This window comes from Xyrauchen texanus, chromosome 47, assembly GCF_025860055.1.
Source record: "Xyrauchen texanus isolate HMW12.3.18 chromosome 47, RBS_HiC_50CHRs, whole genome shotgun sequence".
Classification (NCBI taxonomy): domain Eukaryota; kingdom Metazoa; phylum Chordata; class Actinopteri; order Cypriniformes; family Catostomidae; genus Xyrauchen; species Xyrauchen texanus.
Window position 1 is genome coordinate 3,537,859 of NC_068322.1, and position 25,964 is coordinate 3,563,822.

The window sequence follows — 25,964 nt, forward strand, 5'->3', positions numbered from 1 at the left end:
AACCTTTAATCTTTCCGTCTTTCTGGTTGGGTTTTGCCCTTCAGCTTGACTAGGTCATAAACTTTGAACGTGGTTTGTCAGGTCTGAGAGTTGGCAGGCCATTTAAGGTTCTCAATTGTGTGGGAGTATATCAGCGGAGATGTGGAGGAAGTAATTGCTTTGATGCATGAGGCCTGTCTTATCCATTTTCTTTCTTCCTCATTCTGTCTTTCTCTGTCTTGAAAAAAATAAATAAAAGCTGCATGCATAATAATGATCAAATAATTAGCAAACTGCTCTTTAAGATGTTTTAGATGGATGAGGCTCCATTGTAACAAAAGAGGAAATAATTGGAATAATTGCCTTTGCTAATTTACAGCATGCATCAGATGTAGGCAGGGGTGCTTTAAGGTACCTCTGGGCCGCTGGTCCGCAACTGCTGTGCACTTAACAAGCACTACACGGATGACTTTATGCTCCCACTGAAAGCGTTTAAATGCACTCCTCCCACTGGGCTCAATGGGAGATTTAGGCCCCTGGGCTTAAGCCCGTATAAGCCCTTTCGTTAATTCGCCCCTGGATGTAGGCATATGACATATAACATTTTCACGCCACAATAATTGCTGAAGCTTTTATCTCGGTATATGGTATTATCACAGTATTGACTTACATCACAAAAACGGGTTGAACGATAAACTAAATTATTTTAACTTTTTTAAAACCAAACTGACTTTTGAATTAACAGATAACAAAATACTTTTATCAAAACCCTGAATGTTTAAAACACTACCATCAACACCATAGATACATAAATATAAATTTAATTGATGTCTTAATATTTAAATGGTCATTATGCCATTGGGCCGCTGATCATTACAAATCAATGCAGACCTTGTCTTGTTGAGGCTAATGTTCAATTAAGGCTATACTAATTTAATCGAGCCAGCTACTAGGCTACAACAATATCATCTCCAACCAACAGTCCCTCTGTATTTTTATGGAACCCAAAATACTTCCACACTTCCGACTTAACCGTATTATAAGACGGATAAAGTGTTGGCAGCATTTCTCCTTCAGCCATGCTTCTAGTGCACACTGGTTTGTTTACATCAGAGTGTACATGTGTCATTTGTGCCGCATTCATGTTTTGTGAATCTTGATTCATTGATGGGATAAAAACTACTGTTTGATCAGAAAAATCGAAACAATTTGCCAAAATGTTAAAGGGAATTATTTGCAGTATTTTGAAGTGCCCATCATATCAATATTGTGCATGTTAATTACCGTGATATACTGTGTAATGGAATACAGTCACATGCCTAATCAGATGCGGTTATTCTCTTTCCTGACACCACCCCCCATCCCTCAGACCAGCGACTAAAGCACCAGTGACAGAGAAGAAGGAACGTCCCACCAGCACCATGAGTGAAGCGTCCAACTACACCGGTGGCTCAGACTACACAACACACCCCAGCAGTCCAACATCCAGAGTGAGTCCACACACACACACACACACACACACACACACACACACACACACACACATACAAATAAAGGATGATTCACATGTCCTGACATTTATTCATAGATTTACCACAGAACCCATTTGCAAGTCACCCGCACGCATGCACTTACACACTCGGCATAACTAACTGACCTTGGCCTAGTTCCAGTCTGACAGATTGTGATGTTCTCTCATGCATCAATAGCATGTTACACAATTATTGTCCTCATTACGGCGCATATGCTAATTTCTTGCATTTTAGTTTTATCTCTCGATCTGATTCCAATGTCTGATCTCTCAGTATTGGCTGCTTCCCATCCTATTCTACTCTTGCTGTTTTTTAAATAAGTTTAGAATATCTAGACCTCACTGTGTGGAACTGATCGGGGAACTCTTTTAAATGTAAAGAATCAAAAACATCTACCTAAACATTACTTATATCAATTAGTGAGAGAAAACTAGTTGTAGTATGTGGATTTTGTTCATGTTTATTTAACTGTAGTATTTTTTGCATCATTTCCTTAAATCTGGTGAACGTAGAGATGTATTTTCCAAATGCGGTTTTTAGTTGTCCTTTAGCATGCTAGCAGTAAATCAGTAACTGTAATTATTATTAACTGAAGCTCAGCACACTAAACCCCCTCAGAGAAGTTGTGTCTCTGTACGTACATTGTTGGTTTATGTACGTGTACACATAACTTAAGTTGTGCATCGCTGTTCTTGTAAAAATATATATTTTTTGAAAAAGTGTTTTGAGTCTGCTGCATATTGTTTTATTTCATTTTCTTTACAAAATGGTCTTGTGGACCACAAACCTATACAGTTTCCATCATTTATGATTTTGAAAATATGTAGTTTTGCACATGCCCAAATCCCTCCAAAACGTTAAAGTAACAAGCTTGTGACCACATTTGATGATTCCCCCCAAAATAAAATGTTATCGCTTTACATTAAGGTTGTATATATATATAAACATAAACTAACAATCAACAGTATATTTTATTGCATTTATTAGTCTTTGTTCATTCTTAATAATAAAGATGATATTGATTATTGTCAGTTCATGTTGATTCATTATGCATTATCTAATGGTAACATCGTTTCAAAAAATGTATATGTTGACATTAAAATTAACCAAGATTAAAAAGAAAAGTTTATTATTAGTTCATGTTATGTTCTGTAGTTAACTAATTTTAAAGAATTGACATAATAGTAAAGTGTTACCATTTAATTAGTAAAACAGAGACTAACATACATTCATAAATTAGTTGTTTAATCGTGAGAAGCCATTTAATAATGTCATTTGCACTAAAGAGCTTCTCAAAATTAAAATATCAACCATTATTTATTGTCAGTATTCATACATTGGAAAGTTTTCCCTTTAAAAAGCCTGATTCTCTGAGATAAGTGACTGGAAACGTCTGAGTGAATGTGTCTCATTACAGAGAGAAGAATGACATTTTGTAGGGATAGATAAACACGGCTCAGCAATTTCACATGCTCAGATTTTTGCCAGTGTGTTTCTGGTTTCAGTAAAAGCAGCTTTTAATCTTTTTGTTGTTGAAACAGAGTTTGGATGTGCTGTTTATTCATTATAAATGGCTCACACACATTTTCTAAACGACTTTGCTCGTAACTTGTAATTATTTAAAACCTGATTGCTGAATTATATATTTGTCAAGCATGGTTCCTCAAAAGCGCAATATCTTGTAATGTTCTGTTCTCTCACACTTTGTTTACAGCAGTCGAGATCCTCAAAGAAAATCCACAACTTTGGGAAGAGGTCGAACTCAATCAAGAGGAACCCAAACGCACCAGTGATCAAAAATGGATGGCTTTACAAACAGGCATGTGAAACTGACACTTACTTATTATTACTTTAATCTTATCGGGTTGCAAGATTATGACAAAAGTTATTATTTACGATTATTTCCCTTGATATATTAATTGCGATGAATTCATAAATTCAACACAATGAACGATAAAGTGCTCCTTTTAGGTGGATGAACTGCATGCCATAGTCTTCACGTTACTTTGTTACTTTCATTTATGTCATGGTACTATATAATTACTAAATTCATATGCCTTGGTATTTACATGACACTCCAAGGTACCTCTAATAATACCATGAGGTGCATGTCCAAAACATAGTATTACCTTGAAACCATGTCAAAAGATACTTTTGATACTTTTTTGTTAGATGAAAGTTTTGCTTTTAATCTTTTGATGTCGGTTTTGTTACATGCGGTTTGTTTATCTCAGATTTTCTTGACTATGCACGGCACAGCTTATCAATCAAAAGTTACATCCGGCTTTAAACTGCCTGTGTTTTCATGCAGTACATGCACAACTTTACAAGTACATGTTTGTGCTCTTGCATCATATTCTTCAAAACTGCTTCTCTTTTCTGAGTGAAATAACACAAAGCGACAGACAGTTTTCACACTGTGATATGGCCACATCAGTAACTTTTGTGCCATGTTTATGTGTGTGATCGCTGCGCCAGTGTTCCTTTGAAAGCACAGTGTTTCCACCAAAAACACGACTTCAGTGGTTGTCTCAACCCTTCACAAATCATACGCCGTCAAAGCTTCTCTCACAGCACAAGTGAAATCATCAGGCTTTGTTGTCGAATTTCAAATGTGTGTGCTTACATTGTGCAAACATCAACACCTCAAACAGCAAAGAACAAGGGGGAGTATGAGTCTGAATTATCGCTCATTAAATAAGTAACTTAGATGAGTTTCTGAAAAGCACTCTAGAGAACTGCAGCAACAATGACAATATCAAACCAAAATGTGAAACCAAAATTAAGACAATTTAGTTCTGCGTTAAGAACATTATGAATCAGGATATTTGTTGCTGTCTGGGGAAATTAGATTTTTCATGAAATGGCATTCACAACCCATTTTAATTCCATAATCGAATGTACAAGTGAAAATATATTCAACTTGATATATTCCATTGGGAATCGATTGGCTCTTGAAAAGTGGGCATTCCAATGCAAATTAATTAATACTTATTCATTTATTACTTCGTAATTTATAGATATTATGACTGGAAATCAAGACAAAAATACTGAGTAAGGGCTTGATGATGTCAGCTGAAAAGGAAAGTTGTTTCAGAGGTGGAGCAATTGATTACATTTTGATGAGAAAAAAAGGTGTATTTAGTTGGAATAAAGTACACTGATGAATCTTGCACAATAAGACCAGGAACTTGTTTTAAGAACGTAAATAGGGCCCATTTTGATTTCATGTTGAGGTAAAGTCTGTCAAAACATGCAATGGTAGTGGGTGCGATCCCAGCACGCCATGCTGATCTGTGGTCAGACAGTTTGATTGATTGATGGCTGTGTTTTGGGTTGTTGCAGGACAGTACCGGGATGAAGTTGTGGAAGAAGAGATGGTTTACGCTGTCTGACATGTGCCTCTTCTACTACAGAGGTAAGCCGGGCGTCTCTCTCTGTTTACCACAGTCTCACGTTGTCCCCAATTTGAATACAGGTGTTTGATTTTTGTCCTTATCTGATGTGCTGTCTAAAGATTATTGCTCACTCTCTGTCCCTTCCTTTGAGTTATGGGCCACTATACAATTAAGTGACCCATTTGCACAGTTTTCTAGTTGTTTTACATGATTGCCACAGTAGAATCACAGTATCAAGGCCTTAAAATACTTAGTAATACTACATTAGTTTTCAAACTTTGGTTCTGTAAAAGCAGCAGTACTGAAACTTTAATATGACTCAAAGTTATGTCTGCAATAGCATAAAAAATGAAATTAAGTAAACATTGTTTCAAAAAATAATTCAAGACAAGTAGACAGTCAGTAATAAAATAAGATAAACTATTACAAGCAATAGAAGAAATTAAAACAATAGAACTATGATTCAAATTAAGAAGTGTATTTACATTTATAATGGCAGTTCATGTATTCAAGTAAGCATTCAGAAATTGACAAACTGATGTAACAGGAATTATGCAGTTGAAAAAATCGTACCTATGTAGGCATTTCTCTGGCTTCTAAAATAATACTTTAGATTTTTCAAGGATCTCACAATGCAATTCACTTCACTCAGCTTTCAAAATTTGGGAAACTGTACTATAAAGTATTATTTCTCTTGGATGCAACTGCATCTTTTAAATGTGTGGTTGCTGCATAATCTTTGAATAGTCAAGAATATTTCTAGTATTATCTTGTTGGGCAGGTGCTCAGATCTGAACCTCTGGCACTGGCTGCTGATGTCTGCTGAGGGCACTGTTAGATCTCTATAAATTGTGCTATTAAATAGTGGGCCAGTGCAATCAGATGGCTCTTTCATGGCTGGCCCGTAAGGGACAAGGCTGTTTATTGGCTGATGGTGAGGAGAGAAGTATTCTTTCCACAAGGGAGACGTGCTTTGACTGCAGATGTGTACAAAGTCTCTCTCTATCGCTCTCTCGTTCTGTTTCGTGTCATCAGTTTTGTTGAGTCTCTGTCAGCGAGCCAGGTTAAATACACACAAACTGCCCTCCCAGAGTGGTGTGAGTGAGTGTGTGAGAGAGTGAGTGTGTGAGAGAGTGAGTGTGTGAGAGAGTGAGTGTGTGAGAGAGTGAGTGTGTGAGAGAGTGAGTGTGTGAGAGAGTGAGTGTGTGTGTGTGAGAGAGAGAGTGTGTGTGTGTGAGAGAGAGAGAGTGTGTGTGTGAGAGAGTGTGTGTGTGAGAGAGTGAGAGTGTGTGTGTGAGAGAGTGAGAGTGTGTGTGTGAGAGAGTGAGAGTGTGTGTGTGAGAGAGTGAGAGAGTGTGTGTGTGAGAGAGTGAGTGTGTGAGTGTGTGAGTGTGTGAGAGAGTGAGTGTGTGAGAGAGTGAGTGTGTGAGAGAGTGAGTGTGTGAGAGAGAGAGAGAGAGAGAGAGAGTGGCTGTAAATAATGAAGGAAATATTTTGAGGTTCTAAACTTGCACATCCTACAGCTATGACCAGAGGCGGACAAGATCACTGACGCCTCCTCTCTGTGTGAAAAGGTACAACACGCATTTGTAGATGTGATGCACTAGTTAACTGGCCATTTTATTCTTTATGGGCAAGATAAATGGAAAAATTTACTAATCCCAAATACTTAATAGTATGTGATATTCTTGCTCCGTGGCATAAATTGTTTGTTTTGAATAAAAAAATTGTAAAATGTGATACAAAAGAAAAAATTAAAGTTTTTAAGAAAAGTGAGTGGGGCTTGTCTGTGCAAAAGTCAAGGGTGTTCCGGTTGTTTGCTGAGATGTTATGAGTGTTTTTTTTAGTGTGTTGCTCTGTGGTTGCTAGGGTTCTGTTATAAAGAGCCCTCCCCCTAGTCTCTGTGATATTCTGGTATGCAGATACGGATTTACTTCAGTGTAAGTCTGAGATTTTTTTTCACTGACAGGCAAAAATAGCAAATCCAGTCACTTAGAAATAGAGTTGGGTACCTAGTTTTTTTTAAGACCAGAACTGTGTGTTTTTAATGAGTTTCCTGTACGTGCAGTTTTTCACCGATGCGGATGAAACACTGTACTAAAATACTATGACAATGTTTCCTGCAGTGTGTATAATTGGCAGAGCTGCCCCCTACTAAATCTACAGCATGAAATACAAAGCGTTACTGGTGTGTTTTGAGTCCCGCACAAATAACTCTTATTAGCCGGCTCTTTAGGATCTACACCACAAAGTATACAGCGCTTCCTGTATAGTCCAGTTCCCGAACTAATGACTCTCATGATCCGGCTCTTTTAAGTGAATCAGAAACACTTATAGAGTATATCAGTCGTAGGTGTTACTGAATTGCTCTTCATGATCTCATTATTTGGCAAAAGACTGCAAAGAATTGCATCTGTTATTTTCAAATAATTGTTTCTTAAAAGTACTAAAATAATTGTTACTGGAAACCGTTAAGCAACCAGCATTGTCCTCAACAAACTGCGTGATTTGAGGTAAGATTCATGTTCATAGCACAAATGTTAAATGTTGAAATTTACATTTATGCATTTGGCAGACGCTTTTATCCAAGTTGAGTGCCTTGCTCAAGGACACAATGGTGGTGGCCGTGGGTTTCGAACCAGTGACCTTCTGATTAACAGCCCTGTGCTTTAGCCACTACGCCACCACCACTCCAATGAAAAAATGAAATGAAATACTTAGGGATTTGAGAAAAAGTAGTACTAATGTTGCTGTCATGTGTAGAGATTTGTGAATGAAGGAGATTGGAATTGATTTCATGTGGGCTTAGTAAAGAGTCCTTATTTCCAATATCTGCCACTAAACTAACTCTGAGCCTTGACTTGTAGGGTTAACTGTTATATAGTTTCTAAAAGCCAGCATGCTGAGCCTTTTCTTGACTACAAGAGAATTTAAAATCTGTGATTGTCCCTGGGCTATAAAACAACTGCTTATCAATCAGTTCTCTCCTCCTTCACATCTCTCTCTATTGGTTGATATTTGTTTGTTTCTCACTGCTGTAATTCAATGGGCTGTGAACCACCTGCGAGTTGTCTTGAGCATCTACTGCTAGCATGAGTTCAGAAAACTGCCTCGTGGATCTGGACAGCTCAGAACACAATGTGTGGGATGTCTCCAAACACAGTTATGGATGCAAAACTTTTGTAACTTTTAAAAGATTGCATCACTGGTGGTTGTTTTCTATGTTACAAACTGGTGGTGTTTGCTATGGCAAGCACCACTTTGATGAATGGACATTATTAATTCACATGTAATTGTTTCAAATCATGAATTAGATATTTCCCAAAAGAAGTTGGGGCATATGTCTCTGGCTTACAGATGATGGTAGGAAATTGCTCTTTGCCTTTTCACCATTATAATTGTTATAGTTATGGATACCACAGCTGTCACTCTGCATTAACTCTGCCGGCAAGCCGGTTTGAGTGATTCGTTGCACTCTGCAATCAAAACGATTGCTTTCACAGTTCAGTTCAGAGCAGACACAAACCTATCGCTATGCTCTGCTGCATGCATCCCAGCATTTTTCCCATCAGCCCTGCTAGAGTGTCTGTTTACTAAAACCCCAACCAAAATAAACACCCGGTCATGCCTTCAGCTGCAAATTCTACCAGTATCCTGGCCGTCTTCCAATATATGCTAATGCAGTGGTCCTCAATTGGTGGATCACAACCCAAAACGTTTTTTTTTTGTTTGCTGGTCAGATAGGTTCACAGACAGCAGGACAAAAAATAACATGTTTAATGCAAATAATAAAATGCAACTAACCATATAATCATGCAGGGATAGAATAGCAAAATAAATAGGTTAATCAGCTTTTAAAGGAATTCAAGTCATTTTTATTTGTATAGCGCTTTTCACAGCACTCATTGTCTCAAAGCAGCTTTACAGAAAATTATTACAGAGAATTAAGCTGTAATGTCTTTAATGTCTTTAAGTCTTCATTGTGAGGTTTGATGAATATCATGATTGTAAATTATGCCTTAAAAATATTATTTGTATTTAGACCCTCAGTGAGCAAGCCAAAGGCGACTGTGGCAAGAAACTCAAAACTCCATAAGATGTAGTCAATGGAGAAAAATAACCTTGGGGAAGCCAGGCTCACCGGGGGAGCTCCCCTCTGGCTAAACGGCATGAATGTAATGCCAATATTAGTTATGTTTGTGTAGTTAAAGTCAATATTTAAATGAGTAAACTGAGTAGATGTTGGTGGCCACTGTTTAAACTAAAGGATTTTGTATGAACTGAAAGATTAATGACAGAGTCTTTGAAGTTTCCATCCTGAAAAGGAAGAGAAAACGCTTACTATTTACTTTATTGTTGACGTTGAAGGCGTCCTCCACATGTTGTCCAATGCTGAATCTCTGTCCTAAAGCAAAACCAGTTTGAGAAAACTGATCTAATGTTTAGTGCTTTCTCTCTGTCTTCAGATGATAAAGAAGAGGGAATTCTGGGAAGTATTCTCCTACCCAGTTTCCACATCTCCATGCTGTCCGTGGACGACCATATAAGCCGGAAATATGCCTTCAAGGTCAGAGCCTGAATGTAAAATCCATCAAATGGGGCCACAATTTCTATGCAAATGTTCGGATTTCAAAGAGAAAAACTCAGAGGATGAGTGGATGAATTGACGAAAGGAGAGGGCTTTTTGATTGCTCAAGTGATAGACTCCATTGAAGCTGATGACTGTAATAGTGGAGTCACAAAGTCAATTTCTTTTTTTATACCAGAATTGTGAGTCAAGATCAAAAGTACCAGACCAGCACCAGACTCTTGAAGATGCAGACCAAACCAATACTAGATCCCCTAACCAAACCAATACTAGATCCCCGAAGATCCAGGCCAAGACTATAACCCTATAACCCTGATCCAGACAAGAACCTGACCATTGACATTCCAGACTTGGACTAGACCCCTTAAGACCCAGAACCAGTCCAATACCAGACACTTCAATATCCAAACCAAAACTAGACCCTGTAACACCCAAATCCATATCTAAACTAGACCCCTTAAGAACCCTAACAAGCCCAATACCAGACGTCTAAAGACCCTGATCTAGATTAGACCCCCTAAAACCCAGAATAAGTCCAATACTAGACCCCTTTAGATCTAAACCATGACTAGACCCAGAACCAGATCAAAACTAGACCCCACAAAGACCAAGACCCAGAGCAATACCAAACCCCTGATAAACCAAGAATAGACCCCCTTAGAGCAATAGTAGACCCCTGAAGATTCAGAACTGGACTAGAAACACTTAGACCCAAAATCAGACCTATACCAAACCTTTGAAGACCCAGACCAAGACTTAAATACTTGATACACAAAACCAGACTAATACCAGAACCCATAAGACTCAGAACAATACCAAGTCTTGAACCCTAATGGCCCATAACCAAACTCCTTAAGACCCAGAGCAAGACTAGAACCCAAAGACACAGAACCAGACCTATACCAGATCATTAAGACCAAGATTAGACCCTGTTGGACCCAGACCAAGATAGAACCCCTGAGATCCGGAACCAGACCTAAACCTGAACACTTACTGTAAGACTGTGAACCTAACCAGTGCCAGACCACTGAAGACCCAGACTAAGACTAGACCCCCCAAAACCAAAAACATACCAGATCCCTTAAGACCAAGAGTAGACCCCCTAAGACCCAGACCAATATTAAAATGCCATGCCATTTACAATATTTGGAGAGATGTTCTGTAAGTTCTTTAGCAATGGGGTTTTCACCTCCTGAGAGGGTTTTTAAAGGGTCTCTCGGGGTCAGAGATTGGTGTGTTTGCATGGCAGTCAAGCTCATGGGGACAGTTTGTCTTTGAATTTAATCAACTCTTGTGTTCAGAGTTCTGCCAAACAGTATTGATGGACTGCACCCCTGTCACCCTGCTCAAGGTCACAGATTTTGCTGTAGTTAAAGAACTAAAACTTTAGTTTGTACAGCTTCTAGGCATAGACATGATGGACTGCACTTTAGTTTGTTGCATTCTTGTGACAGAATTCTGGACTTTCTTTTCTCATTGGAGACATTTACCTATTAGGGTTGGGATTTTAATGAACACAAGTTATGTTGACTAATTCCATGTCTCCATCTTCTTATTCTTCATCCCACAATGGTTCCTACTGTTTTCCATGAGGTTACATAAACTGGAACATCAACATGTTTACTGGATGGAGCTCCACTAATATGGTAAGTCCTGACTATGCACCATTCCACATAAGCATGCTGATGTGCTTAAAAGGAGCCATTTGAGCACTTTTGGTAGATGTAGAAGGGAGCTTCATATTGTGAATGTTAGAAAAGTTGAACTCTGTTATGTCAAAACAGTTTTCCATGAACAAAACAGCAAGTCTCTCACTTTGGCTACTGAATCATGATTCAGTTTGATTTTGCAGGGAGTCATGATTAGATTACAAACCGATTTTCAAATCATCTCGGTTTTTCAGCATTGGCTTAAGTATGCAAACATTTTGTAGTTAAATATACAACAGATCTAATGATTTGCTTCGCCCTTTCCAAAGTATGTGTAGGCTTTTATACTTCCTTGAGGGTTCTCTTAACAAAATTGACAAAAGAAAATAGGTAATTTTTCCTCCATGTATCTCCAGTTGAAAATGGTCAATATGACTCCTGTTAAAACTGCCTATGCTTTTTTGATAGAAAACATCTATATATATATATATATATATATATATATATATATATATTCAGTTGTATGTATCAATACAGAATTGTAGGAGAAAGCATTGCAATACTTCTATAGCTTATTACCATATAGACCAAAAACCGTTTGTGGCAGTGTTATAATATTCAGACTAAGTCAAGCAGTTAAACTCACCCCTGAGGGGAGCTCAATGATGAGGGTCTGTCAAATCCAAACTCTCCTGGAGAGATCTACTCGCATCCGAAAGACTGCTCAAGCATTATAGCATTATAAGGCATTATATGCCTCTGCCAGCAAATATTAGCAAACGTTTTGACGATCACTGTAGTTTCTTTCTTTTTCCTCTTTTTCCAGGTTGCTCTGTTCATATCTCACATGTAGGCGACACATCCAAACATGCGGACGTACTATTTCAGCACTGACACAGCCAAAGATATGGAGTCCTGGATGAAGGTTATGACCGATGCCGCGTTGGTCCACTCTGAGCCAATCAGAAGGTAGGAAATACCTATGTGTCCTGAATTACAGTTAACATGAAATGCTGTTCACAACCAATTTCACTTCCGTAATCTGATTGGATTTTGATTGAAATGGGCTATTCAATGAGAAAAAAAAGTGTAGGGTGGGGCTTCATTTTATTTATCAGAAGTTGATTGGATCTTCAAAAGTGGGCGTTACATACCGGAATAGAGCCAGGTGGTTGGAGGGAAGAGGTTGTAGGGCTTGATGACATCATCCGAAAAGGAAAGTCATTTCAGAGGTGGTGCAAATTATTATATTTTCATGAAAGATTACCAAGACAAACTTGTTTCTTTTTTGGAATAAAGTGCGATGATAATTTGTTCATTATAATACCAGGAGCTTGTATTATGGAAGTAAATAGTGTCAATTTTGATATACCGTAGACTTTGTTGTGTTGGCATATTTTGTTTTACATTTTGTCTTGCAGCTATTTAGACTGTTGTTAACTTCTCTTTGTTAACATGTCTCAGAGGAAACTGAGTCACTTCAGCATTTCCTCTCTGCTCATAGCACTCTTTCTAACGCAGCACTTTTATTGTTATTTTGAGGATACCTACACTTTCTAGTCTAGAGCTTGTTCTCTCCCTGGAAAATCTCAGAGGCATGGAGTTTTCACAGCTTTTAAAGAGCAGAGAAGTTTTTGAGCCTTCCTGCATGCAATGTTTGTGTGTGTGCGTGTGTGTGTGCGTGTGTGTGTGTGTGTGTGTGTGTGTCCGTGTGTGTGTGTGTGTGTGTGTCCGTGTGTGTGTGATGCCACTGATGCCAAAATAATCTTCAAAATTACTATTGACAAACACAAGACTCCATCTGTGTATGAAAGTGAATAAAAGACTCACAAAAAAACTCTTCATAGTATCAAAAGACTGTTATAAGTGTAGAAAGCATGTTTGGCATCTTGATTTGTCATTACAGCGTCACTCAGACAGTATCACATTGCTTAGTGTTTGTTTCCCTCCAAACTGCAGTCATTGAGGGCCATTTTTCGGTAGAAAAAGTAAGTAAAGTAAATATTAAAGTCAAACATTTTAAACGCGGGTTTTTCTCTTAGCAATGTTTCAGTTGGTTATCTGTTCTCATTAAGTGTATTTTGATAGAAAACAGCCCCAGTTGAATGGCTTGAAATGTTTGTCTAAACAAGAAAATTATAGCTTTGGACAAATGCTTTTTACAACTCTGTTTTACACTTCCTGGCCAAAAAATATCACCATTTGGATTTAAATTAGCAGATACTTAAGAGCCTAGGATTGGATCATTATTGCTGTGATTAATATGTTTCAGTTGGCAACAATTATTTTAAGCCTAACAGATGCATTGTGTAGCTCCTCATTTCTTAAACAACCATGTTGGAAGATGTATCCCGTGGTCATTGAAAAGATGTTATTGTGTTTCAGAAATTATTGGCCTGCATCAAGCAAAGAAAAAGGAGATTGCTGAAATTACTGGAATTTGGTTAATAATTGTCCAACACATTATTAAAACTTGGAAGGATAGTGGTGAACCGTCAGCTTTGTGAAAGAAATGTTGTCAGAAACAAATCTTGAATGGTCATGATCATAAATCACTAAAACACTTGAAGTCACATCGTAAAAAAATTGACCGTAGAACTCATGGCTGTGTTTAATAGCTTAAGTTAGAAGATTTCCACATGCACTATGTGATAAGAAATTGCATTAAACAGCTGTGTGGCCACAAGAAAGCCACATGTTATTGAGGCTAATTGGAAAAAACAACATAAATTTACTACGGAGCATAAAGATTGGACATTGGAGCAATGGAAAAAGGTCATGTGGTCTGATGAGTCCAGATTTACAGTATTCCAAAGCTGATGGCAGGGTAAGAAGGGAAGAGCATGAAGTGATGCAATGTCATACATAGTGACCACTTTACAAGCCACTGCAGGCATCTGGGGTTGCTTTAATTGGTCAGGTCGTGGCTCAGCAACATCATACGGCTATAAAATAACTACCTGAATGTACTGAATGACCAGGTTATCCTATCAATGGATTTTTGGACGGCACAGGCATATTCCAGGATGACGTTGCCAAGATTCGTAGAGCTCAAATTGTGAAAGAGTGTTTCAGGGAGCATGAGGAATCATTTTCACTCATGAACTGGCCACCAAAGAATCCTGACCTTAACCCCACTGAAAGTCTTTAGGATGTGCCCCTAGAAGACACTACGAAGTGGTTCGACTATCCCATCATCAATACAAGATCTCAGCAAAAAAATATGCAACTCTGGGTGGAAATAAGTGTTGTGATGTTGCATAAGGTCGTCGAAACATTGCCAAAACAAATGCACGCCGTAATCAAAGCTAAAGGCAGTCCAACAAAATATTAGAGTATGCAACTTTTTTTGGCCAGGCAGTGTATGCATCTATTATGAAAAATAGTACACCCTCCAATGTTCTGTCCCATGTATTGCTTTAACCCTTATGTTGTATTCATTTTGTGCTGACACATTTTGGGTTCCCGGTCACAAATTACCAGCCCATTTAAGATTGTTTTTAAATGTGTCATATCACATAGATTATCACAAGATATTGCATAAGATCTTTTTATCAACTTCTTTTTAATTAGGAAAGGTTTTGTACTCCTTTTTTGAACATATAAAAAAAAATGTGTGCGTGTTTGTGTGTGTGTATGCATATAATGCTTTTTAATTTGCTGACAAATTAGAACTATTCATTCTCATCATTTGCAAATGTATCAATTATATTTAGAGTTGTAAACCATAGATTAGATAGCCATGTGTTATATATGGTTGGAAAGACCTCAATTAGTAGAATGCAATGAGCTTATTTGTTTCACTCAGAGGCCACACTGTAGAGAATTTTAGTGTATGAAATTCCCACAGACATGCATAATATAATAAAGAGTAGTGTCTTTTTGTAAAAATGTTCCTTATTACCTCCTGAAACATACATATAAAATAGACAATAACATATTGTTTCTAATTCAGACGAGCCCAAATGCAACATAATTTGCTAAGTAGATCTTGAAATATTCCTCTAAGAGTGTACATGGAAAGACGATGCACAAGAGGACGTTCAACACACATTGTGTGTGTGTGTGTGTGTGTGTGTGTGTGTGTGTGTGTGTGTGTGTGTGTGTGTGTGGGTATGCACCTGTCCGGGGATATAGTGTGTGCAAACACACATCCACATATGTGCTCATCTAAAGTTTTGGGAGGCTTCTTTATTTTTTAGTGTAATCCATTCATTTCCAATGGCCGATCATTTTTGCCGGGAACACAAGTGAAAGAAAATGGAAAGAAAATGGTCCACATTTTTGTATTTTCAGATACCATTTGTGAACAAAGTCAGGATATTTTTGTTCCAATTGGATTAAGTAAAAAAAATAAATAATAATAATTGTCTCTGTCAGAAACGTATAAATTAGGTTTAAAGAAATAATTCACCCGAAAATGTAATTGAAAACCCTCAAAGCTTTCTTTCTTTCTTGACACATACAAGATATTTTACAGAATGATTAATGTTATTTTTTTGGCACAATGAAAGTGACCAAAAATGAGACTACAATTAGACCAGTATAATTTTTGCTAAAAAACTTTATCAATATGGATTTCCTCATTGGATTTGGTTCTCAAAATCTCGATCCGTTTCCAATTTTGATACAATTTAATGTGATTCTGATTAATTTGGGTATTGTATATTTTGGTATACTGTTATAATGTAAATTTTGTGTGATGAAAATTTGGTGAAATATTCCTTTATCATTTTGATTTTACTGTTCCCTTTTTCTCTTCCACAGACTTGAGAAGGTAAAGGTGGACCCACACACTCCTCAGGAGATGAACAACATGTTGAATCACAGGGTCCTGACCCGACCGGAGATCCAAAACAACGAAAGAAACCGTGAGACACAATGGCAGGAGGAGAAGAAACAAAAGCCCCTGGAGAAACAGCCTTGCATCCAGAAAGATAAAGAGAGCAGGTGCGGCGTGCCTGTAGACTGCGAGCGATACACCCTCCAAAGAGACAACGACAACTACGCTCTTCATAAAGACACGCAGCGAATTGCATTGCAGAAGGACGGCGACAGGTACATGCTGCAAAAAGACATAGAAAAATACGTACTTCAGAAAGATGGAGAGAAATATGCTGTCCACAATGATGGCGAGAAGTATTTCCTGCAAAAAGACGGACACAAGTACACGCTGCAGAAGGAGGAAGATAAGTACACACTACAGAGTGACGACAAAAATGCTCAACCAAAAGATACAGAGAAGAACTTGCAAAAGGATGGAATATACCCTCACACTCTTCAACGGGATGGAGAGAAGCACCCTCAGCCAAAAGAACTCGAAAATGCCGCTCCTCCTCCGCGAGAGGGCGAGAAATATGGCTTCCAGAAAGATGGCATCATGGAGCGGCCTCTCACAAAGATCAACAGCATCAAACTCCTGCCAGCTCAAGCAGCTGCCATCGCTGCAGCGGGCTCCTCGTCCAGACAGCTCCAGAGCGGGTCGAGTCAGTACAAGCCTGCCCAGTTCAATGGCTCTGGTGAGCGTGGAGGAGAGAGGAGTCCTGGGGACATCAGCAACACATTAATTCATAGGACGACTGTTCCACCCCTGCAGGTAGAACCCGAGAGAACCCTTAGCAGAACTAACTCCATACAACAGCTGGAGCAGTGGGTTCGGACGCACCGCACACAGACCCCGGATGATGACACCAGAAGGTGAGGATGCATGTTTGGTAACTCGACAATAAACCTAAAATGTTTCATCTCAGACTAATCCCAATCAAGGACTTCTAACTTGCCTTGAGTGACGCAATCACACATTAAGTAATGTACGTAATTCGAAAGCGAAGAGTGCGAGAGGCGAGATCAGGAGAGACTGCTGTCATCACTGTCATCACTGTCATCCTCGCCATTGAGAAACAGATCCTTATGGATTTATAAACCCGAAATATAACACCCGGCTGTGGCTCAGTTGATGGAGCAGGTCGGCCGCTTATTGCAGGGTTGGCGGTTCGATTCCCGGCCCACACGACTCCACATGCCGAAGTGTCCTTGGGCAAGACGCTGAACCCCAAGTTGCTCCCAATGGCAGGCTAGCACCTTGCTTGGCAGCTTTTCCGCTATTGGTGTATGAGTATTTGTATTTGGTGATTTGGTATTAGACATTCAGTGTTACAGGCTATAACAAGCTGTCCAATATTTTGGTAGGCTACAAAAAAATATGACGTCATGGGGGACACAGAAAAGCTTTTCCATATTTTATATTGCATCTAAGCACTATAATACACGGATATAAACAACGTGACAAAGTGAAAGCCGCCGTGGAGCACGCACATTGATGAAAGAACTGTCTGAATAAACATCACATGTTTTTATCTGATCCACAGTTTCTAGTGTACCATGTGGCGCTCTGTTCTGCTAAGTTTTGGTTCAGTGCAGTCCCGTGTTGCTCCGCAATCTTTTTCATTTTAGTTTTATGCGTTATTTGTTGGTTTCACGCATGCCAAGACATTTAATCAACCGACGGCCCTGTATCCTTTCGGTTTGTTGCGGATTCATGTACCGTTGCAGCCCTAGTATAAACTTTTGTACACACTACTACACAATACACAATTTGAAACAATGCTGTATACACTTTACAAACTACACATACACACATTGAAATCTACGCAGGATGCACTTTGAAAAGTACATGCATTACAAACTGCTCAATGCACACTTTGCAAACTACAAACTAGACTGCACACAAGATTCATACATTTGCCCTATACCTCTCTCTCTCTCTCTCTCTCTCTCTCTCTGTCTGTCGTCAGTGCCAAAGCTCAGGCAGAATACAGCTTGATCTCTCCCACTCTTTTAGTCCCCTGACACATTCTCTCTAGAACAACCTCCAGTGTCTCTCTCTTTCTCTCAAACGTCTGCAGGCGATGTACCTCCTTGAGTCTTTTATTACAACCTTACAGATATTTTTACCTCTGCCCAGTTTCGATACCTCTGCTGGTCCAGACCAGGCAGAGAGAAGCAAGTTCATTATGTAGTAGCCTCGTATCACTGTCAGGTGCCATCGCCCGTTTAGCCGTGTAGTTGGAGAGTACGAGGATGTGTTTGCTTTGCTTGTCTCATCCTGCTCTCCTCACATGAATAAATCATGCAGTTTTGTGCTCAAAACTTCGTGCGAATTTGTCTTGGAGTGGATCAGAGTTGCTGTCAGTGCAGAAGAGAAACAGGAGTGAAAACATCAGCGCTTTCATGCTGATTCATGCTAATTAACAAACGGCATCAGTGGAGCATGTCTCCGTGCTTCCTGCGTTCTCTTTCAAAAATGTTCAATATATGTGCACGTCTCACTTTTCTTGCTTTGGCAGTGGAAAATCCCCGCTGCTTTGCTCCGTTTTTGTCAGTCGTTCTTGCATATGCACGTCCTGACCTATTGCAAACGTTATAAATGATCAGCAGATTGTGTAAGCTCATGCTGAGATCTGTGCTCTTTTTATCATTATAATATTTTTCTTCAGTCATCAAACCAACTTTTTTGTTATTATGCTGTAGACTGCAGGGTTTTTATATGAACTAACATTAACAATAATATTTCCTAAATTAACATTAATCAAAATTAATAAATGCTGTAATTATATATCGTTCATTGTTAGTTCATGATGCCTTTACTAATGTTAACTGAGATAACCCTATTTGAAAGTGTTATCCGTTTTATTTTAAATAGTGAAAATGTGTTTGGGGTTTTTCTATTGTTAGTTTTAACTTCAGTTAATGAAAAAAAGTTTTGATTATATTATAGTTTTCGTGAGTGATAAGAACACAGGTAGACTGTATATAAAATGCAGATTCTCTCAAGTAACATGAACATCAATCCCATGAATAGATTCACTTCCACATTTGCATGAGTGTGACAAATTACAAGTTTGAAGATGACTTGACCTCCCATCCGAAAACCTCAAATCAGTTATACATTTGTTATCGTGAAAGGTCATTGGGCTAGTCTTCTGCATCTGGCCAGCACTGTTTGGAGTCTCTTGTTTTCAGCAAATAGAGACATGACTCTTGAAGCTCTTTATTGATTTCTACTCTGTTTCTACAAGGTTTTGTGTGCCAAATCTTGTAATGATGACTGTAAATATGCCAAGGGTGCGAGGTGAGCTCACCAGCTCCTGAAAAATTACTGAACTCATTACTCTGCCACGGTACGATCTCCAAAATCTGTACTGACTCACTCTGGCCTAGATTGTCTTCCCTAGCAATCCATCACCCAACACAATACCACTAAAACCACAGCTTTCTGTGCCCTGAAATAAAATAGTGTCCTTGGGCAAAGGGCCTTCATTTCTAATGGACCAATTACAACATGCTTTTTACATAAGTAGGGTACACTTTGACACCCCATTAAGTTATGAAAGCAAATTGCTTTTAGGCACAAACCTAATATTTTATTTTTTTTTCTTGTTTTTTTTGTTTGTTGTGAGAACAATTAGATATGTTAGATAAACTATTATGCAACTTCTGATTAACATAACATGAAAAGAAGATAATTGAAAACATGAATGTTTGTACTTTTGTCTGTCCCACCTCAGAGGCCTCTGCCTTCTCGAGTGTGTCTTGCAATGAAATAATTAAAATGCATTATTTTTCGTGATTGACCGCGTTTTCCTACATTTAGTCTCTTTGATGCATGCCGTCTGTAATTGTCTCTGAGATGCCCTGCAGACGACAAGCGATTAACGATTAGAGGCAGTTAATGATCAGCCGTTCTCTATTATGGAGGGAGAGGTGAAGGCTTTTGTGTAGGCAACAGCAGTGTTGAGAATGAGCACACGACTCTTTTATCATATACTAATGAGTCTGTGTTTAATTATCGTCTGCAGCACAGAAGGAAAACATCACAAAGTCAAAGTCGGGCCTTATTAGCATAATTGTATTACAAAACCCTCTTATGAGAATGGATAACTAGAAGAGGTTCATTTATGGCTTTCTAGATTTGTGATAGAGATGCATGAGGAAGTTGGAGTGCTTTGAACCCTCACTTAACATAAAGTCTGGTCCAATTTGCAGTTTATTCTGCAAAGAGCTGCCCACTTATAGAGGAATAGACCATTAGACTAACATGGAAAGCGATCAATCGTTGTTTTTTGGTTTTTATATGCCATTTTGGAGTGGGTAAAATCTGCAGTGCCACAATAATAGCAGAGCACAGAACACACCGAAAAAATTGGGAATCAGAAAAATCTGAATTTCTGTCTGTCCACAAGCATTATGCTTATTTAACAGATATAACTCTGAAAACAAAATGGAAAATACAGTTCTCTTTTTCAATATGTAGTTTACTTGCTACCAGCTACAAAAAAAAAAAAAGTTACAAGACAGTAACAATACAAGTAAAAAAAAAAGTGAAGATTTACTTATTTTAATTTCATAACAATTTCCGTCAAGTTTATTTGAATCTTAAAAAAAAAATATATATATATATATATTCAGTTTTAATTTAATTTTGTTAAACTTTACACAGTTTAAATGAATGGAAAGTTTTATGAAATTGAAATTCTTAATTCTTGAAAAATAGTTAAGTAAACATTAAGGCAAAATTGCTATAATTTGATGCATAAGGCATGAAATTAATACGTTAAAAAGTTAATAAATGCTGTAAAAGTAGTGTTCATTATTAGTTAACTTGATCTAATTTGCCCGGGACGACTGTGGCTCAGGTGGTAGAGCGGTTTGGCTACTAATCACAAGGTTGGCTGTTCGATTCCTGGCCCACATGCTGAAGTGTCCTTGGGCAAGACAATGAACCCCAAGTTGCTCCCAATGGCAGGCCTAGGTCCTTGCATGGCAGCTCTGCCGTCATTTGTGTGTGAATGGGTGAATGAGTCACAGTGCTTTGGAAACCGCTAAGGTTAAAATAGCACTATATAATTGCAGACCATTTACCATAATATTGTTAACAAATGTAACCTTATTTTAAAGTGTTACCATATTTTCTTTTTCATTCTTTAAATTTTTTTAAAATATACATTTCTTGGCTCTAATATATTATCTTTCAAAGATTTGATGCAATTTTGTGATGCCAGTTACTATGTGTGTTTTAGCATCACTTCCTATCAAACATTGCCCAGAAACATGCCCAGCCACCGGGCACAGGTCGTGCCGCGCTATCCTGAGGGTTACCGCACGCTCCCGCGCAACATGCTGCGGCCAGACAGCATCTGCAGTGTTGCAGGATCAGTGTACGACCGGGCGCTACAGCCTACAACAGCAGAGAAGAGGCGCTCCATACGTGACGACACTATGTGGCAACTATACGAATGGCAGCAGAGACAAGCGCACAGCCGGTTTGGGTATGGGACGCTGCCCAGCCCCAAAACCATGGGTCAGATCGCAGAGTCCTTCCCCTCCTCCCCATCTCATGGATCTTTGGCTGGCTACCACACCTTCTCTCCTAATCAACCCCTTAATCCAGACTCCCGCTCGGAGGTTTCGTCACCAGTGTTTCGTGGGGATGTGACTATAGAACGTCGGCACCGACCACACCTCCCGAAGGTAGGGCAAGATTGACGTATATGTCACATAATGTATAAGGTTCATATAGTTATGGAAAACCTGAGAATTGAGGAGTATTTTAAAATTGCAATTTCCAGGCCTGGAAAAGTCACAGTAATTTGTATAGTGAATATAATTTTCTGTAGTATAGATACTGTGTCGAATTTTAGTATTTGTGGTTGACCGAAATGGATTTTCAATGGCTTATATTAGGGGTGGACACTATATACTCAAATTTAAATTGCGATATTCTTGATATTTTGTATCAATAACAAAGTTTTTCACGATACCTACATTTGTATGGAAAGTAATTTATAACTTGTGAAAAAGAGGTTAGAGTTATCAACCAATGACCATAAACTTTCAGACTAAAAAATTTTGCTTTATTGTTTAAAATCCATTAATTATAAATGACTGTTACAAAATATTACTGTGCTATGTGCTATAACGTTTTTAACTTAAGCAAAATTCTTAGTTCTAGTGGTCATTATTGTTCTGTGGTACTCACTTGCGTTCCTGTGTCTGTCTATCAGTATTCGTACCCTCCTGAACGCAGAACTGTGCCTCCATCACAGAATATCACTGCACCTCCATCACAGAACATCACTACACAGTCTCTACAAGGAAAAACGGTACGCTTTCACTCTCATCTCCACCCAACACTTCCTCTTGTGTTCAAAAATGTATAACATCCAGATCTTACCTTTCAAAGTCTAAACACTTTAAGTTTCATGCCACTGAGGTATTAAATAGCCACTTTTCACCATCAAATCAATTCCATGTGAAATAAAATGGTCCATTTCTTTTTTTTCTCAATAAAAATCCTCAGAAATTTACATTGAGAAATTTCACACATATATTTGTGCCATTACGGAAGTAAGCGGGTTGACTTTAAAAGTTAGCAGATGTTCAAATATGTTCCAATACGCTCTAATACTGTCATACAAATTAGTTTCAACCAATGATTTTATTCTTGTATAGACTTATCTTTTCTGATAAGATATCTTATCATTTAAGAACAAGCTTTGTCTTATGATCCTCTCTTGAATGAAATGCGTCATGCAGCTACTTACAAAAAAAATCAGTGTTTGTGTGTCGTGAGAGCAGTACGCAGCTCAAGTTTTAATGTGAAAAGCTGTTAAAAAAATAATTATTATATAAACCTTAAGCTCTTGTTCTATTGCACTCTTGATTTTTGTATTTTTTTATTTTAAGTACTTCAGCTCTTAACATGGATAGAGCATTTTAATGAAAATGCCTCCAGTCACTTGAATAAATATTAAACTCTTCCATGTGCATTACAAGAAATTACAAGGTACCTCTTCTAAAACTGTTTTTTGTGACTGCATGGAAATGGATTTCAATTTGGTAAATGAAACCTTGTGTTTTAGCAATGAGCCTCTTCTGCGCTCTTGCAAATATGCAGTTTATTTGTCATTGTATTGTTTCTTTATTTGGATTATTATAAACCAAGATGAAATAACAAACAAGACCTCCAAGAGATTCGAAAACCAGGGGTCCCATTGTTTGAGCATGGCTTACTAGGTTAGCTTAACTAGTTTCAGATATTACATAAACCCGGAGGCGTTCGTCAAGGCAGGCTTTATCTAGATATCCATGTTGGAAAACCAGCCAAAACCAGCTTCTGTTCCTAGTTTTACATGGTTTCTATTTAGTGGAAATGTGGGCATTTATGATCAATTGCTAGTCCAAGCAGGTTTAGATAGTTGATGAACTGAACTACACTGCAAAAAATATCTATTTTCAAACTGGGTATATCTTTTTCTTATTATAAGCATAAAGCCCACCAAATTTGGTTAGATTTCTCTGAAAACAATATATAATATTATTCTACTTTTTAAGTAATTTATTCTTGTTTTAAGAATATTTCGATATTTTTGTTGGAATATTAGACATGATTTTTTTGTAGTGAAACAGCTGGTGGGCCGAGGTCAACCTGGTAAGTGCTGGTGAACCACATTGGTTTGCTGGCTGGAACCTTGTGGAACTGGGTAGCCATGCTCTAGCTCAAGCTAGTTGTTTGCTAGAACACCCTAGACTGATACAACATGGTTTTGTCCAGCAGGGATGCTATCAGAATAAAGGCCCAGAAATACTTGGTCGACCGCATTCCCTTTGCTAGTATACTCTTTTGATTGCGAGCGAATATGAACGCTTTTGATGCATGCCCATTACTTCTTTGTGATACTCTTTTAGTAGAGTCAATGGCCGGCGCATGCACAGACGATGACCGCATCCACGAGTCAAGAAAGCTGGCCAGTGTGCGGACTGGATTACGATGAAATTTACATCACGCATACTGTGCGCAAAGCATTCCGCACCAAGTATACTTTGGCCTTAACTTATCAGTTTTCAAACTCTGGCAGTCTTACTATTCTTAAAATAAAGCTGGTTTAAAGTTGATCTCTCAGGCTGTCCAGCTAAGACTAGCTCAGGCTGGTTTTAGCTGGTATTACTCAGCAGGGAGTAACACCAAGTAGGCCATATTCAAATGGAATCCAAACCTACACCAAAAGAAACTTCCTCTATATCATCACAACAGTCAACCCTCCTGTAACCCACTTTAGCTGCCCGTCAACAATCCACACTAACAGCTGCTCCTGTCCCCTGCTGCAGCCAGAGGAACTGACCCTGCTGCTCATCAAACTACGGCGGCAACAGGCGGAGCTAAACAGCCTCCGCGAGCACACGCTCGCGCAGCTAATGCAGCTAAACCTTGATGCCGCCAACCCAAAGGTCAGCTTGAGCGGATTGCGTATGCTAGCCTGTGCATCCCCTACGAAAGGGCTTCTTAGTTTGCAGTCACCCCACCAAGCCCCGCCCACTCCTCAACCCTGCCCTTTTTATTTTGCTAGTTTGGTGGTGTTCATTGCTGTCGCATGCAGTTGTGTTTAATTTTCAGTGTAAGATTGAATGTACATGTAGATTATAGATATACCCTTCTGTCTACTAACAATTGAAATTCCCTTCAACCCTCTAGGTTTGGATCATGTTTTGTGCGTCTACAGCATGAAGTGACGCAGCTTGCGGAACATGATTAGCAGATGTTTTGTAGTGTCAGCTCATTTATTGGTACATATACAGCTATGAGCTATCATATACAGCTCATTATCTTCATTGATAGCTAGATTTTTTAGGTGTTTGTTTGTTTTTTGTGGATGACTAGATTATATGCCAGAACTTTTATTTCTGATTCACTATTTGTCTTGCTGCTTTTAGCCTGTAAAATATAGGGCTGGGTAAAAATATCAGCTAATAACGTTCATTTGAATGATCCAATTTCGAGTCATATGATCAATCTTAATGCATCATTTTTTTCAGCATGTGGGATTTTTTTATATTTAATGTTTTTTATGAAATTTGTGACGGGCCTCCTGCTATGCAAATTTCTCCATTCAGTGGTGGATCCTGGAATATCAGCTCTGTGCACATTTCCTCTACTGTGTTGCACTGTATTAGTTTTATACGATTACCTGTAAGGGCCAAAAATATTTGGAAATTAATGAACAGATGCATGCAAACTGCGTTCATTAAAGCACCATTGCTGAACATAGAAATATAAAAATATAAAATTTCTAATACAAAATCTAGGTAAATTAGTAGTTCTCACCAGTCAGCTAGTCAGTTCTTATGGGGCTTCCACATGACTTGCGTCAGCATTGCCGAAAATGTTGAGTTACGCATTGCATTTCTGTCAAGTGTTGTAAAAAGACTCAAAGTTTAAACAATTTCTGTTTGACCCCATTGCCGCTGAACTTTCAAAGTCTATCAAAACCAATGCTAATCGGAAAATTCAGATTATGAATCATTACGTGGCAGTGCCAGTGCTAAATTCCAATCAAGATATTGCAGCGCAGTAAATGTGAAGATCAAAGTGGCGCTTGCCGCTGCTGTGGTGCGGTGTGTTGACCCCTGACACGAGTCATGTGGCACACTCTTTATCTTTACTATCATGACCAATTCCTTATACCCAGCCCTATAATAGTGCATGATGAATTTGGGTTTCACAGGAGCTTTGCTGAAAGATTTTGTGTATGTTGATTTTGACTGCATTGAATGGCTTCTTTAGCTGTGTTTTGCTCTGCTACTGTTGCATCTCCCCTGCTCTGAAGCCCATATTTCCCATGTCTCTCGTTCTCTCACTGCTTTTTCATCTTCTCTCTCTTCGCTTCTCTAGAGTGAAATCCTTTCTCATCACCTTCAGAGGAATCTCATGTACTTGGACAGCCAGGTGAGGGCCTTTTCTGTTTCTCACTTCCTGTTTTCT

The 25,964-nt window shown here is 38.5% G+C and overlaps 1 protein-coding gene across 18 annotated transcripts in view; it reads left to right on the plus strand.

Annotated features, from left to right (window-relative positions):
• The window catches only part of LOC127638729 (pleckstrin homology domain-containing family A member 5-like), a 178,852-nt gene that overhangs the window by 133,166 nt on the left and 19,722 nt on the right, over nucleotides 1-25,964 (plus strand). For 10 of the 18 annotated variants that reach the window (XM_052120402.1, XM_052120406.1, XM_052120410.1 and 7 more), the window contains 10 exons: nucleotides 1,349-1,469; nucleotides 3,226-3,330; nucleotides 4,857-4,929; nucleotides 9,376-9,476; nucleotides 12,000-12,115; nucleotides 15,914-16,843; nucleotides 21,226-21,676; nucleotides 22,210-22,308; nucleotides 24,314-24,433; nucleotides 25,875-25,928. In XM_052120402.1, coding sequence (XP_051976362.1) covers nucleotides 1,349-1,469; nucleotides 3,226-3,330; nucleotides 4,857-4,929; nucleotides 9,376-9,476; nucleotides 12,000-12,115; nucleotides 15,914-16,843; nucleotides 21,226-21,676; nucleotides 22,210-22,308; nucleotides 24,314-24,433; nucleotides 25,875-25,928 — 2,170 coding nt within the window. The remainder of the gene's footprint in view (nucleotides 1-1,348; nucleotides 1,470-3,225; nucleotides 3,331-4,856; nucleotides 4,930-9,375; nucleotides 9,477-11,999; nucleotides 12,116-15,913; nucleotides 16,844-21,225; nucleotides 21,677-22,209; nucleotides 22,309-24,313; nucleotides 24,434-25,874; nucleotides 25,929-25,964) is intronic. The other 8 variants (XM_052120412.1, XM_052120413.1, XM_052120414.1 and 5 more) reach the window with 3 other exon arrangements.